The 15,346-nt window shown below is 40.9% G+C and overlaps 1 protein-coding gene across 3 annotated transcripts in view; it reads left to right on the top strand.

Annotated features, from left to right (window-relative positions):
* Window positions 1-15,346, top strand: part of GPT2 (glutamic--pyruvic transaminase 2) — a 36,229-nt gene that overhangs the window by 14,746 nt on the left and 6,137 nt on the right. For all 3 annotated transcript variants that reach the window (XM_014603371.3, XM_019497502.2, XM_019497503.2), the window contains 8 exons: window positions 76-165; window positions 850-958; window positions 5,712-5,845; window positions 8,579-8,822; window positions 9,669-9,748; window positions 10,442-10,578; window positions 12,770-12,944; window positions 14,767-14,922. In XM_014603371.3, coding sequence (XP_014458857.2) covers window positions 76-165; window positions 850-958; window positions 5,712-5,845; window positions 8,579-8,822; window positions 9,669-9,748; window positions 10,442-10,578; window positions 12,770-12,944; window positions 14,767-14,922 — 1,125 coding nt within the window. The remainder of the gene's footprint in view (window positions 1-75; window positions 166-849; window positions 959-5,711; window positions 5,846-8,578; window positions 8,823-9,668; window positions 9,749-10,441; window positions 10,579-12,769; window positions 12,945-14,766; window positions 14,923-15,346) is intronic.

Raw genomic sequence — 15,346 nt, 5'->3', positions numbered from 1 at the left:
GTACTACTTAATTATATAAATCTCTTTATTTTCTACCTTAAAACAAACCATATGCTATAAATTGTCTGTCTTCAGGGTATCAAAAAGCCTTTTACTGAGGTCATTAAGGCCAACATTGGTGATGCCCACGCAATGGGACAGAGGCCCATCACCTTTCTTCGTCAGGTAAGACCTTTTAAAATGTGAAATAATATTATTTCTAAATCTGTCTCTTCTATATAAAGTATCACAGTTTCAGAGACTCTGATTTGCCAGAGTAATTTGTGGTTGTACAACACATGCTTCTCCCAGTTTGATCATAATACACAACTCAGTTATTTTAATCATATTATGAGGGTTGCTTTGTAATTTATGTGCTAGGATAAAATAAAGAATATTTTCATTTACTTAAAGTTTATATAGTCATCCCTACACAAGGACTACAATAAAGAGCCACCTGTTTGGCTCAGACTTCAAAACTTCATAGCTGGCTTTCTGAGTCTCCTCTGCAGCCAGTTTTTGTGTGTGTCCCTCATAGTATTTCTCTTTCTTTTTTGTTTTCTCTTATACTCTTGAAATGTTCTGTCTGCCCTCCCCATGTCTCCTGTTACTTGGCTTGTATCATTGGCTAGCTAATAATAGAGGAAAATCAAGATCTCTTGCGAAAAATAGATATTTAGGTTTTGGTCTATTGGTATACCTTCAGTGCTTGACTCTCTTTTAATTTGCTGTTGTCCTTTACTTTCAATGCATCTAGTTTTCTTTGGGATTGGAGAGGAATCAGTAAAGCTGACAGTGATATTAATTTAAAGAAAAAGTAGCTTTGAACAACAAAGTTGTGGCCAGTTTACATCAATTTTACTATTGTAGGTGGTGGCGCTATGTACATACCCAGATCTGTTGGACAGCCCAAGTTTCCCAGAAGATGCTAAAAACAGGGCCAGACGGATCTTGCAGGGATGTGGAGGAAATAGTTTAGGTAAGCGTTTAGCTTTACGTGTCATTAGCTGCTTGTCACTGCTGTCATTATTGGTCTTTTTATTCTTTGCTGTAATCCCATCCATTTATGTGGCTTTAAAATTAGTGATGATGAAATTTTTTAAGGGGATGTGCTTTTGGTATGTCTTAGAATCTTGAATGAGGAAGTGCTCAAAAATGATCTACTAAAGTGATTAACAGTGAATGTGTTTGACAACTGCCAAATACTGTTGACAGGAGAAAGTGATATAGACCTCTAGGCAAAATTACATATCTCTGACGATCCCATCATCACTGGTATCTGAGCACTCAAAAATCAGTATTCTGTTATTTGTACAGGGTGTGTATAAATGTTATGTGCTGTTATTGTACATAGTTAGAAGATGTATTCTGACCCTGTCTGTGCATTCTTCCTCGCAACATTCATCAGTCAGTTGTGCCTCCCAGGCAAAGTAGCCCTGAAAGAACAAGCGTAGATACCAAGGGGATATGTTTGTGTCTAGTATTCCTTCCCAAGGATGTATATGTGTGTTTCATAAATAAAAAACAGCCGTTATCTACTTGTATGTGGGAAATGAATCTCCTCCCTCCAAGTTGGAGGCAGGGAGTAGGGGAGCTGTTGGAGGGCCAGAAATGGTTTTGGAGTTACTAGTCTAGCAATTCTGAAGAAAGTGTTCTAGCCATGGGACAGTGCATAGAATCTGGCAGGTCACATTTCATACCTGAAAGGAAGTAAAGAGACTAAAAGTGACATTTCAAAGCACATGTTAAAGTAACTAATGTGTATCTTATTTTTTCTGATTGCACTGGCTAGTTTTTATGGTGATAAGTGCTATAAAATAAATTGGATAACTAGTAACTGTATTCCAAGTCTTACATCCTTGGAACACTTTTAACAGTTCATCCAGTATCAGCCTATACTTTGGTGTTACATGATCTTTTGAAGTGCTCTCCTAGGCTGGCAGATTTCTGTTGCTTGTGTAGCTCTCTTAACTTGAGTATTACCCTGTTTATCAGCTCAGAGATTCCAAGAGCGTGTACTTGGAGAAAAGTTTGGGTGGATCATGCCAGTTCTTGCTTCCAGCTGCAATGTTGTATTAAAGAATAAAAATATTTTCCTCATGACAGTTTTTAGGAGGGTGTTTCTAGGACTCTGTTACGGTATGAGCCACTCTGAGAAAAATTTGGAGAGCCTGTAGACCAAGCTGACTTTTTTGGACTTAGAGAAGCATGCAGACGTCAAGCTGGGGTAGGAATTCTTCACAAGACAGTGCAGCTGCTCTTGGATAGTACAAAATGATTACTCAGCAATATAGTACTGCACATGTTTAAGGAGGGTTGTAAACATTATTAATTCTTCACAACACTTGATTTCTGCCTTGACCTCCATCTTTTTCTTTTTGTAGAATAACTGCCCAAATTCATGTCAGTGGAAGAGTCAGGATTAGAATTCATTAGCTACTGGTTATCCCACTGAATGTGAGACTATTTGCCCATGGTTCTTGAATACTGTATTTCCGGTGTTTCACAAAGTGTGGGTGACTAAAAAAATGCTGAATGTGCAGAAACCCTTCTCCAACGAAGAAACAGCATATTTTAAATAACTCGCAGCAATTCAGTGTAAATAGGGTTCTAAGTGCTTTCAGTAGGCACTCAGGCCTCCTGCGAAATAATCATTATGAGCACAAACACTTCAAAAAAGATCAGTGGTGAAACAGACATGCCGTCCAGACTCCAATCACTGAAGAGCAGCAGAGGCCAACCTTTTTGGCAGGTATGCCACAAATTAACTCCGCACCCTCCCCAAGTGCCATTCTGATTCCCCTCCCCTGTCCAATCTGCTGCTCTGTGTTTAGTTACAGCGCTGCCTATCCCCTCCCCAGTCTGGCCACCCTGTTGAAGAGCAGTTTTTCTGTTATGACTTGCACTAAAAAATAAATGTTAAATATTTAGCTTAAAAAAAAAGATAGAACAGATGAAAATATCTAACTTTAATCTGCATGTTTTCAGCACTGTGTAAGCTGTTATTCTTTACCTCAATTGCTGCTTAACCACTCACTCCTCAGCATGGACACGTGTTTGAGGTGGAGGCTGTGACTATATTTTTTTTTGACTGGGAGTTTCACCTGCCAGAGTGTTTGATCATTTTAGTGTTCCACTTGTAGCCACTTACTTTTGAAGTGGCCTTTTTGGCAGGAGAGTAAACATGGCCCTTGCACCACTGCACCTTCCTCCCTGATGCACACAAACTCCCTTGCATATAAGAATTTGTGTTTTGTATTATAGTCCTGATAAACCGGTTCCTAAAAAAGCTTGGCAGTCTAATATGGAAGGGATGAAAGTTTGCAGTTCTGTTGGAAATGCAGCAGCTCTATATGTTCTTTTTAACTTAAGGTTATGTCTTTATTGCATAGTTAACTGGAGTGTCTGGTTCCTGGGTCTGAGCACCAGGGTTAATCTGAGCTGACTGCAAGGCTAGGGACAGACATTCAAAAAACAGGAGCCTGAATTGATTCAACCTTTGCAGGTTAGTCTGACCTGCAGAGAGTGAGCTGGTTTGTAACAGAACAGACGTGCGGGCACATGCCTGCAGTTGCTCAGGCCAGCAGCCAGGGGAGCTAGAGCCTGGAGCCAGCGTGGGGTCAGGGCTGCGCCCGCTGGTCCCTCCCTGTACCACAGAGCTGGGGCCAGCAGCAGCAGCAAAGGAGCTACTGTGGTCGGGCTGCCGAAAATGGCAGTCCCACCACAGAGCAGCCCCAGCCCCGCTGCGTTCTCAGGGAGTGGCACCTCAGCCCGGCAGCACTGAGGGACCTGCCATGAGCCAGACAAAACCGCTCCCTGGCCAGACCCCTGCCCCTGCCTGTCCCTGCTCCAGCTGGGGAGCAGAGGGGCAGAGCCATCCTGGCTGGGCTGGAGCAGAGAGCCCAGCCCAGAGACCATGCCCAGAAGCTGGGGGTGTCTGGTTTAACTTAAACCAGAAGGGGTCTGGGACAGACAGTGCATAACCCGGTTTGAGCCAACTCAGTTAAGTCTGATACTACATTCAACCAGGTTTATTTTAAACTGGTTTCGGACATTTTGAAACTGGTTTATGTGCACTGAATGTCTGCTCTGTTACAGGTTTACACCAGTTTCAGATCACTTAAACTGGTTTATGTGTAATGTCTGCCCCTAGCCCAAGTGTTTCAAAAGCTGAAACCCTACTTGTATAACTGTGTCCTCTTGTCCCCACACAATGTGTCTGGAGGCAGATCCCATAGTTCTTGTGCTGAGATGCTCCAAGACTCTTTTTTAAGGCAGTTGTAACGTGTAAGATACTCGCCTGCCCTTTTGGTGAGGAATTGAAGGGAAATATGTTGTTGACTAGCAGTTCTCAAGTGATTCCTCTTCTCTCCTGTTGCATGCATCTCTCACCACAGATTTCGTGGGTTCCAGCCCGATTGTAGGCTGACTCCATCTTCTACTCTATACCTCCAGCTGTGTAAACAAGCCTGGACTTAAATGTCAAACTTGGTTCAGGTTTTTCTTTGTGAATGGTTGGAGAGACATTGAGGTAGAACCCAAGTAAGAGTCTGGATTAATTAATTGTGTAGTGAACACCTGTCCTGACATTCCCCACTGTTACTGCTAGTGAAACAATTTAGGATTGCTGGTACTAAATTAACAGTAATGTTGACTGACCCTACCTAGAACAAATGTTACTAGCATAGAGTTAAAAATGCTGCAGCTATCTTGCCTACACTAGCAGTTCTAACCTTTATAACATCCTTACCTGATGTGTAAGGGACTAGGTCTGAGGGACTAAGTTTTTCCTTCGTGGAAAGCCAAAGGAGTATAGATGTACCTCCCTGCCCCTGTGCCCCGGGAAGCAAGAAATAAATTATTTCTTTCTGGAAGTCTCTTCCCAGGACTGATTCCTCAGACTGCTTGTGTTTTGGAGCTGACCTCCCTATAAGTGCATGTAACTGGCCCTTCAGAGTCCAACAGCAATCCTGGGCCTTGGCCCAAAATAATTTTCAGTCTCTGTAAGGCATTCTTTCTTGATGGTAGCAGTTCCAATTGTTTCCTGCCTTTCTTTGTAAAGTTACCACAGCACAGATCTTGGAAAAAAAACCCCTGCCATCAGATCAACTACTAGCATATAACTGACCAATGAGAGTAAAGTTGGGTATAATCATGCCACTCCATCTAGCAATCTACTTAGAGCCAAGAAGATCCTGTTGTTTCATGGCACTGCTAAATTACACGAATACTTATCACATCAAGCTCAGTCTGTTCTTGGCTTTCTAACTTGAATTTATTTTTCAGCCTGCTGGAAGTTTTTTGCACATATTCAGCAGTGGAGTACTTGGGAACAAACACTTGTTGTTTCTATCTTTAAGACCATTATAGTTATTATGAACTTAATCTGAATATTTTAATGAGAACTTTACACCGTATTTCTGGTTACCCATTCTGCTTTTGTTATAAATGACAGAAAGTGATTTATATTGGAAAAGTGATACAGTTCTACGTTGTCACGGTGATATTAAAGGACTTGAGTTTTGGTATTTATTTTAATTTTAATTCATCTCATGCTCCTTCTGTTCAGACAGCAGCAGCAAGAAACAGAAGACATTTCTAAAGTAAATTGGTTGGTTTCTTTGATGAATTTTGATAAAAGTACAAGCGGCTCCTCTAGCTTTGAAATTTCACTGACCAACCTGAGAATTTGCCTACATTTGAATGCCTGATCATATTTTCTTTTTGTACAGGGTCTTATAGTGCCAGTCAAGGTGTAAATTGCATCCGTGAGGATGTTGCAGCATATATTGAAAGAAGAGATGGAGGAGTTCCTGCAGATCCAGATAATATATATCTTACCACAGGGGCTAGCGATGGAATTGCTGTAAGCGTTGCATTTCTGTCCATACACACATTCTGTGCCTAAACTGTATAGTCCATTAGACTTGCATACAATAGTCATTCTGATTTAATTTTATTGAAGTTGAAGTCTGTTAAGCTAGATATAAAGTGTGAGGACAAAAACAGGTTGATTGTTACTAAAGACATAGGTACACCATCAAAGTACTATGTTAGGAAGTACCAATAACCATACCCTGCAGTATGAGCTTATTGGTATATGTCCAGCATCTCACTAAGGTGGCTACATGACATCTGTTTTGAACTGTAGTGCTCAGAGCCAACGTGGCATATTTCCCTGCGGTGCTCCCTAGAATGATTCTTGAACAGTGTTGACATTCCCTAAGGATCTTAAGCAAAAGTTTCCTCTGAGCATTTTAATCTATTTAAGGGATTAAATGTGGTTTTAGGAGGAAATAGATTTAAGCTAGAAAATTTGCTGTTTATAACGCATTCATAGACACTTAAGTTCAGAGAACATTATTCATTGAAGAAACCAAACCCCACAGAATAGGAACTTTTTAGAGAGCCACTGATCTCACTGAATCCTCTAAACCAGTGGTTCTCAGCCTTTCTAGACTCAAGGCACCCCTGCCATAACTTTTCTGAATTTAGTAACACCCCATTTCCAAAATTTAATTGTACTCATTTTTTGACTACAGGTAAATAATAGACCAATTCTTCTGTTTCAGAAAACTCAGAGGTCAGACCATGGTGGGTGAGAATGTTCTGGACACTGTGGATTCCTATTTGAAATCTCTGGGTTTCTCTTATGAATTACATGTAGGTGTTAGCACATATTGCATGACACTCCACATCATCCTTCAAAGGATCTCACAACATCCTGGTTGAGAGTCACTGTTCTGAACACAAACCACTTGTACTGTCAGTGGAAATTGGCAGTGGAAATTACCTTCAATAGCAAGCTCCTTGTATTTTAAGCCACCATTTTGAAGTATCCCCAAAGTTTCCCATACAGTTGTGGTGTGTGGGTTTGGGTTTGGTTTGCTAAAGACAGTCATTCCTCGGCATCCTGTCTAAAATGGGGTTCATGATCTGTTACTGTAGGAGTGTGTATAGAACTGCTCCATGTACATTTTACAGCGCTATAATTTAGAGCACGTTTTATAGCACTATAAAGTTACAGCACTCTTAAACATGACAGAAGTGCAGTGTTGCGGGGGAAGGGGGAGCTTTGAGCCTCCCTGCACTCTCCAAGCTAGGATGCAGGGGACATTCTTCTTGGGGCTTTTCCACTGGTCAGAAATTTGACCAGAGTACAAGGAGTTATTTAAAGTACCAGAAGTTACTTAAAGTGCTGTAGGTTGCTTATATGCTGTAAAATCCAGCACTTCAAATTTAATAACTCATTTAACAAGGATTAATTTAAAGTGCTGTACCCATTTTTAAAGTGCTATAAAGCCATGCATGTCTGTTGTCACAGCAATAAACTTCTTTAAATAGCGAAAAAGCAACTTCTGTACGTACCCTAAAGCAATATTTTTTTTCAGCAAGCTTTTTCCATTAGTGGGCAAAAATTATTTAAAATAACATCTTGTGGCATAGTTTGATATTACAGTACTCTTTGATTTGCAAGATTTTTGATTAATCCAAGGTAATGGATTTATGATCCCTAGCATTTATGATCTAAAGGCTGCATTGGCATCTTGACAGGAACGTGAAAATTTTCAGATATCATGCATCTAAAGGTGGCACAGGATTATCCAAATATGGTTGTTAGCTGATGATCAAAACAACTTGTACAGATTTGCCAATGGTAATAGCCTACAGTTAAAGAATTTCAGCCCCAGCTGTTAGTCAAAGTTGTTTTTGATGTTAAAAGGACATTCTATGTTGCATTTGCTCTTTGTTACATGTTTTAGAAAATCTTTAGAGAAAATATGTCAGCATTTTAAATATAATGGCTATGAAATATTACTGGTGGGTCATATACCTCCATATACATCACTGTTTATATATGGTAAGCTAGCAGGGGGTGAGAGGCATGGAAGTGCAGGCTCTGTTCCTTACCCTGTAGCAAATTTACAGGATACTGCTACAGAACCTAATTTTATTGAGTTGTCTAAGCTGCTGCTCTTCTCTTTATTACTAGTTTCATATCAACATTTCCTTGAGAGTACCTATTTGGTGCTGAAGACAGAAAAAATTCTCAACTCATAGCATGAAATGGACATTATTTAGATCAGTGGTTCTCAACTTTTTTAGCCTCAAGGCTCTCCTCCATACCTTTTCTCAATTTTGTGGCACCCCAGTTGAGAATCACTGAGCTAGAATGAAATTCAGAAAAGATATGGAGGGCTGCCTTGAGGCTAAAATTGTTGAAAATCCCAGATCAAGCCAGTACCAGGTCATAGTGGCAGGGACAAGGTCTAACTTTCCCATGCCGTGTTCTTTCCCTGAAACTTTGGAATGGATTAAATGCAATCTTCAAAAATTGCATGGCAGAAAGAAAAATGTAATTGAGTTGTATTATGCCTCACTCACTCAGCCAGTAATTTCACTTGCATGGTGTATGTCCTTCAGATCTAACAGTGTAATTGATAAGAGTTTCTGGCTATTTCAAAGACCTCTGTAATTGAAATTCAGCAGAAAGTAAAGGACAGAGAGTGAAAGAGGATAAATAAGAACTTCTGGAACAAATAATTAATTCTGATTTCATTTTCCCCTCTTCTCTTCTTAATTCCTTCATTTTTTCCAGGCTATTCTAAAACTCCTGGTCTCCGGAGGAGGGAAAACCCGAACTGGAGTGATGATCCCCATCCCACAGTATCCTTTGTATTCAGCAGCCATATCTGAACTAGATGCCATCCAGGTGAACTATTACCTGGATGAAGAGAATTGCTGGGCACTAGATGTGAATGAACTTGGTCGTTCCTTGAATGAAGCTAAAGCATACTGCAATCCAAAGGTCCTTTGCATCATCAATCCAGGAAATCCTACTGGTCTGTAACTCCTTTGTTCATGTCAAAAACTTTGGTTGCCCTTTCCTCATTGTGTATGTTCAGAATATGCTTGTGATTTACAGAACGCTTGTAACTGAATTGTAGTGGTAAATGCAAAGGGTCCCTTCATATGACACATCTTTCAGGTGGAAACTTGTACAGGCATAATCTGGCCAGGCATGTTTTAGTATACAATTCATAAATGTACTTAAGCTCAGTGAGGGGGTAGGGGTAGGGGTGGGGGCAGGAGGAGGGAAGCTTCTTGCCTGTAGAACTAAGTTTGATCTTGAGTGTTTGCCAGGCTACTTGTAGAGAATGTTTTTGACTGAAGATGACAAGTTACTGTGGATGTCAATATAAAAATACAAGTATAACCCTTCTTAAAAATGCTGCATTCCATAGTGTATCACATGGTTCATAAATATTAAGGCGTCAAATAGACCCCCATAAAACTTGCTTTTGATCCCCATCTCTAATAAAATTGGCAGTTGGAGGGGAGAAATACAAATATGCCACGAGTCCCTAAATAAATCACACATTGCTCTTAGCACATTGACCTGTTTCCTCTCATTCTGCTTGTTTGAGCAGAAACCAGTTTCCTCAAGTTACTGGCACACATTGCTTGGGAAAGTTGTACCAAAATCCATTATACTACTATTTAATTTTCCTTATTTCCTTGTTGTGAGGGTCTTTTAAGGAAAATCCAAATTTCCATTACTTTTATAAAGAAAAGTAACATCTTATTCAGAAGCTAGCAAGCAGTCTTAATATTCTGGAGCAAAAGACTGTTCACTTTTGTCCACTAATGTGTTTTTTTTCTTTTTTTCTTTTCCTTTACCGTTATAGGTCAGGTTCAAAGCAGACAGTGCATTGAAGATGTTATACATTTTGCTTGGGAGGAGAAACTCTTCCTTTTGGCTGATGAGGTAGTAAAGTAAAAAGCTACACATTTCTGTTCTGAGCATTCCTGATTTTAGAATAGGGACACAGGTGCTTGGTTCTTTATTTGTAGTCAATATGATTCTTGGTTTGCAAGACAGAAAATGGATGATCACATTTAAATTGAGAATAAAAAATCCAAGCCTGTCAGTCTTGAAGGAGTAATATGAGAAATGTGTTTTGGGATGACTTAGCTTAGGAAAATAAGGACACGAGGCTCCAGTAAGAACACAATTCCCATTTTTTCTGAGGTTATTTTATTTTATTTTTTTGATCAAGAATGGATGTTAGTGATATCAGCTGTCTGTTCAGAATCTGCCCGTCTGGCCACAGGAGTAGTGTGGGGTCAGTCTGTGGGCCAGATCCTGTGGAAAGTCCTGCTGGTCAGATGAGCAGCCTTATTTCAAATAATTAAAAAAAAAAGTATTTGTGGAGAAAATTTTTAAAAGATATAAAAGGTCAAAGCTCACTCTTCTTACAAAGGCTAATCTATTAAATATAGTGCAAAATATCAAATTTTGATCACTGTGATTTTATGTTATAGGAGATATAGTTCTGTCCCCTAAAATGTATTGTTTCACCTGCCGAACATTCCAGACTTTCTGAGTGATTTGCATTCTGTGCAATGTGCTAGTCATTTATTCTGTTGGAGAGAGATTATATTGTGTCTTCTTGTGTAGGTTTATCAGGATAACGTGTACTCCGAGGGATGTCAGTTCCATTCCTTCAAAAAGATTCTGTATGAGATGGGACCAGAGTATTACAACAATGTAGAACTAGTCTCCTTCCATTCCACCTCAAAGGGATACATGGGCGAGTATGTCTGTCTTAGATTTCCTTTTCCTTTCCTTTTTTCCCTTTCCTTGGCAGCTGGTGACTAATGATAGTGAGGAGGCACAATCACTAGCGTAGCGACAGGGGGAGGGGGTAAGGGGGGGACAAAGGAGGCATGCCCCTGGATGCTGGCTGGGGCGGGTGGGGGCTGCGCTGTTTGGGCCCTCCAGGGGTACTCAGTCACTTCTGGTTTTGCCACTGGTGTTTCCGCTGCCGCCCGCCCCCCAACTCAGCGATCGGCCACGGATGGTGGGATGCCAATGGAAGTATTGGCCCCCGGGTGCCGGACATCCATGCTACAACACTGGGCACAATTTAAATGTTCTGGTGATATGCAGTGAGGTTCAGGGCAGGTACTCTGCCCTGTCTCAGAGACAAAGGAATTTTTATTTCTATTCTAGAGCTACTTTTAATGCCATGCTTTAGGATACTATGTAGTAGCAGATGGAGACTGTTCTAAAAGAGAGCTACACATGAAGAAAACTCTGGCAGGAGGTGTGTGGGGCAGAGGGTGTATGGGTCTTTCCAGAGTTTGGCCTCTGCCCCAGTGGTGCAGGTCTTGTCTGGACTCGCCAGAGCTTGGCCCAATGGCCTGAACTGGCCCTGCACCTTCAGGGCTGTGCACTATCCCAGACTGCCCTTGTGTCATTGGGCTCACCAGAGCTCAGCCCCAACCCCGATGGCACAGGGATGGCCTCCAAGCCTTGGACCTCCAACCACCCCCCCATCCGCCCCCCTCCGCCCCCCTCCTGGGCCCCATAGACTTACCTGTATGCAGCTGCTGGAGCTGCTCCCATTACTCTGCTCGGCTGTACTGCCAGCCACGTGCGTGAGCGTGCACACATATGCATGGCACCTGCAGCCCTGGATTTTTTTTCCCTTTACTTGCCTGTTCCCTTTCTGTAAAAAAACTGATGAACATTAAATCTGGGGGGTGGGGGTGGTGAATGCCTCCCCATGCCCTCCCAAAACATCACCAATGTTTCTTTTAATATATCTCCTTTTGCAGTATGGATAGAAGATGAGGAAGCTGTTTTATAGTTTAGGATGGTTTTAGCACATAAATGAGCTGAAGGGGATCTTTTGTCTTCTATTACTGCAATGCAGCAACTGTTAAGGCAATTACATGTGCTGTGTCTGTGTGCACATGCAAGGAAGAGAGGGAGTGTTTCATTATTTGCAGGCTAGCCCAGTGATTCTTCAGCTTCTCTTAGTGACCTGTTTGTTAAGAGATTTCACACTTTTACAGACCCCCATACCCCCACCAGTCCCTCTATGACAGGTTCCCAAAAATATTTAAGTTTGACCTCCCAAGGACAACCCTATAGTCCCCTGCTTCTGCAGGAAGGGCAGGGATGGAAATGACAACCTTTTGCTCAGAAGGACTCTGCTACTGCTGTATGTTTCTGTCATGAGGCGTGTAATAGCTGAATTACGTAGAGTTGCAGATATATATGGGTTTCGCAGATTTCACAGAAACCGTGAGATTTGGGGTTGCCCACAAAATCAACAACAAAAAAAGCTTAAAAAGCTGGTTCTCCAGTGGGAGCCAGTGGTCCTCCCTGCTGCTGTGGCCCAGCCTTGCAGCCTGCCCAGGACGGGAAGGCACCAGCTGGCGGGGCAGCATAAAGGGTAGCAGAAAAGATGGCAGCTGCTCCCTCACCCCTTGTCCCTCCTTCCTACCCCTCTGCCCCCCAGGGCCTTTCCATCAATTGGTACTGAGGGGCAAGGCTGCACAAAGGGCAACCAGCAGTCAAGATAGCAGCCGCCTCCCCGTACCTCCCCCTGTCCAGGGCCTCCCCACCAATCAGTGACAAGGGGCAGGGCTGCCAGGACATGCCCGTGAAATTGGCTCTTCATGCCATGACCACGCCACGAAAACTGCTTTTTCTTATCGCAAGTTAAGCAGACCCCAGTTATATATGCTAATGTCCAGAAGGTTAATGGAGGTTAAACTTGAGTATTTGGTTGCCCTTTTAGAGCCTTGTCCAATATGGAAGATGTTTAAATGTGTATGTTAATTGTATTGGCATAAAGCAAAGTGTTCATGACCTAGTATTCAGCTGAATACTTGCTCTCCCTCTACTTTGGGGGGTTATTTTCATAGCTTTTTCAAAAATAATACCTTCAAAAGTATTCACTTTTTTTTTTCCATACGTCCACCCTATTCTCAGGTGCGGCTACCGAGGAGGTTATATGGAAGTGATTAACTTGCATCCAGAGATCAAAGGACAGCTTGTTAAGCTTCTCTCCGTTCGTCTCTGTCCTCCAGTATCTGGACAGGCAGCTATGGATATTGTAGTGAATCCTCCAGTACCTGAAGAAGAATCTTACGTACAGTTCATCAAGGTCAGCTATAGTATATTTGTTCCGATACGTGTTTTCTAACCCTCTGCCAACTGAAGTCCTACAAAGGATGCCGCCTCCTTTCTTTGTAGGGTCTTGTAATAACACTTGCCCACAGAACTTACGAGTTTAATTTAAACTACCGTTAATATAAGTACAATTATATATCCTAGATTTTTGTTTGAAGCCATAGCGCTTCTATCATGCTTGCCTAGCTTGAGTTCAGCTGCTACGTACAACATAAAACTTTCTCTTATAGTTTTGCATAGTAGGTAAGAACGACTACTTAATGAGACTAGCTTCTGCTAAAAAACACTATAGGAAAAATAAACTACAAAATGATGTAACTTTTACAAATGAATATACATATGATAAATGATAAATTAATATACATATGGTGCCTCTATGTAGTGAATTACAAAATGCATAGTGTAAGAAATCATAGTTACTTTTTTATTTGTAGAAATACCCTGCCACATACAACTCTGCTGGAACTTTGTTGACTCAGTGGTGTGACAAGGGATAGATGTGGCCCATTATTTATAAAGCAGTGTTCTCATGTTAAATGCAAATTTGTATCTATCATAAGAGACAGGAATTGCTCTTTAGAAAAAAATATTTTCTTTTTTTTCTTTTTTTAAAGATCGCTTCCTATCTCATAACTAGATCTTGATAGGAACACTAGCCAGTTCAAATTTTGGTAAGTAGACATGAGAAATTTTCCCTGAAGGTCACCAGCCCAGGTTAATGGTGACCAGAAGTCACTGTCAGCTAAAGATTGCTGTTCTGTGGCTGTTGGTGAAGGAATTGCTTGCAGCCCTGTTCAGCTGGGACAAATGTTCACATTGCAAAAGTCATGGTTAGCATGCTTGCTGTTAGCCCTTATATCTTTGGCTTCTCTGCTGGGGTACAGAGCCTGGAGTAGAATTTGTCTTCTCAGATCAGACTTGAGATGTATTGAAAATACAGTGCAGAAAAGCTCATCTGCTACTTAAGCTATATGCACTTTGTGGATAAACAGAGGACTTCAGGACTGATGGTACATTGAAATCTGCATTTCTTTAAAATTATACTTTCCCCCTGTAAACTCCTGTTTTGCCTCTTTTGCTCAGTGGGAGTCCCCACTTTGAATTCTAGGCTTTTCAAGGCTATTGTCCTCAAACTCAAAGAGGATTTTGCACTTGCAGAACTCCCTATTGACCACAGAATCCCAGATACCTTGTTTTATAGACTGGAACCACTTGATCATATAACACGTATCTGCAGAAAAGGCCCTAAAATTACCTTTATAAAGGTAATTTAATCACTTCTGTAATTAAAAACAAAAGACAAGTCACAAAACTCATTCATCCCAATATAACTTTAAACCTTTGAGTTTGTTGTGTTGGGTGTGGCACCCTAGGTGCAAGAACAGTATGGATCTGATATTTAAGAGGACATTTAGCTTGACCAATGTAGGACTGTTCAGTATGATTGATGTCACTTAGGAACACACAAGATAAAAGGATGTCCCAGGTATGAATTCCAGTTTTCTGCTATTACAGTTAATCATGTCCAACTCCATCCTGAAACCAGTTTAGGTTTTTTGGTCCATTGAAGTTTATATTCATTATTTTCATTGCTAATTTTGACTATATCTTGCTTGACTTCCAGTTAGTAGGAAAGAAGAATCACTTTTGTTTTACCAACTATAAAATTACTGAACCAGCCTAACAGCCTATTTTTTCATTTATTTTTTCATTACAGCTTAACATCACTATTTTTTTCCATTTAATGAGCAGTTCAGCTTTTCTCTATCCTTATTCCCTCCTATTCCTTTTTCCAGGAAAAGGAGTCTGTATTAAACAATCTTGCCAAAAAAGCTAAGCTAACAGAAGACTTGTTTAATCAAGTACCAGGAATTCACTGCAATCCACTTCAGGGAGCTATGTATGCTTTCCCAAGGATCTTTATTCCTTCCAAAGCTATTGAGGCAGCAAAGGTCAGTCGTTCGTCCTTCATTCTAATCTAACTTTCCCCGATTTGTTGCTGCTCTTCTCATAGATGGATTTTTGTGTGAAGGAGGAGAAAAGGACTGTGCAGCTATAAAGGCAGTATGTTGCTAATGAACAAGAGAACTGGTTTGTAACTGGGGCCCATTTATCCTCTGTTACACAAATGCACTTTTTATTACTTTCAGTGACTTATGTCCGTGTAACTGAGAGAAAAATGGGATGCTTGGCTTGTTTTTTTTTATTGAAGTAATGCCTTTTGACCATGCATATAGTATGGGCATGATGATTTGATTAAAATAGAAGAACTCTTTTGGTGGTTATTCAGGTGACTTTCTAATCAACATGTATTTAGGAAAATCCAGTTCAAACGTTTGTCTGAGAAGTATTAAAAGGGTAGAGATGCAGTAATTA

The sequence above is a fragment of the Alligator mississippiensis genome, chromosome 10 (assembly GCF_030867095.1).
Source record: "Alligator mississippiensis isolate rAllMis1 chromosome 10, rAllMis1, whole genome shotgun sequence".
Taxonomy (NCBI): Eukaryota; Metazoa; Chordata; order Crocodylia; family Alligatoridae; genus Alligator; species Alligator mississippiensis.
The sequence above is the reverse complement of the archived record's forward strand: the minus strand, read 5'-3'. Positions and strand labels throughout refer to the sequence as shown.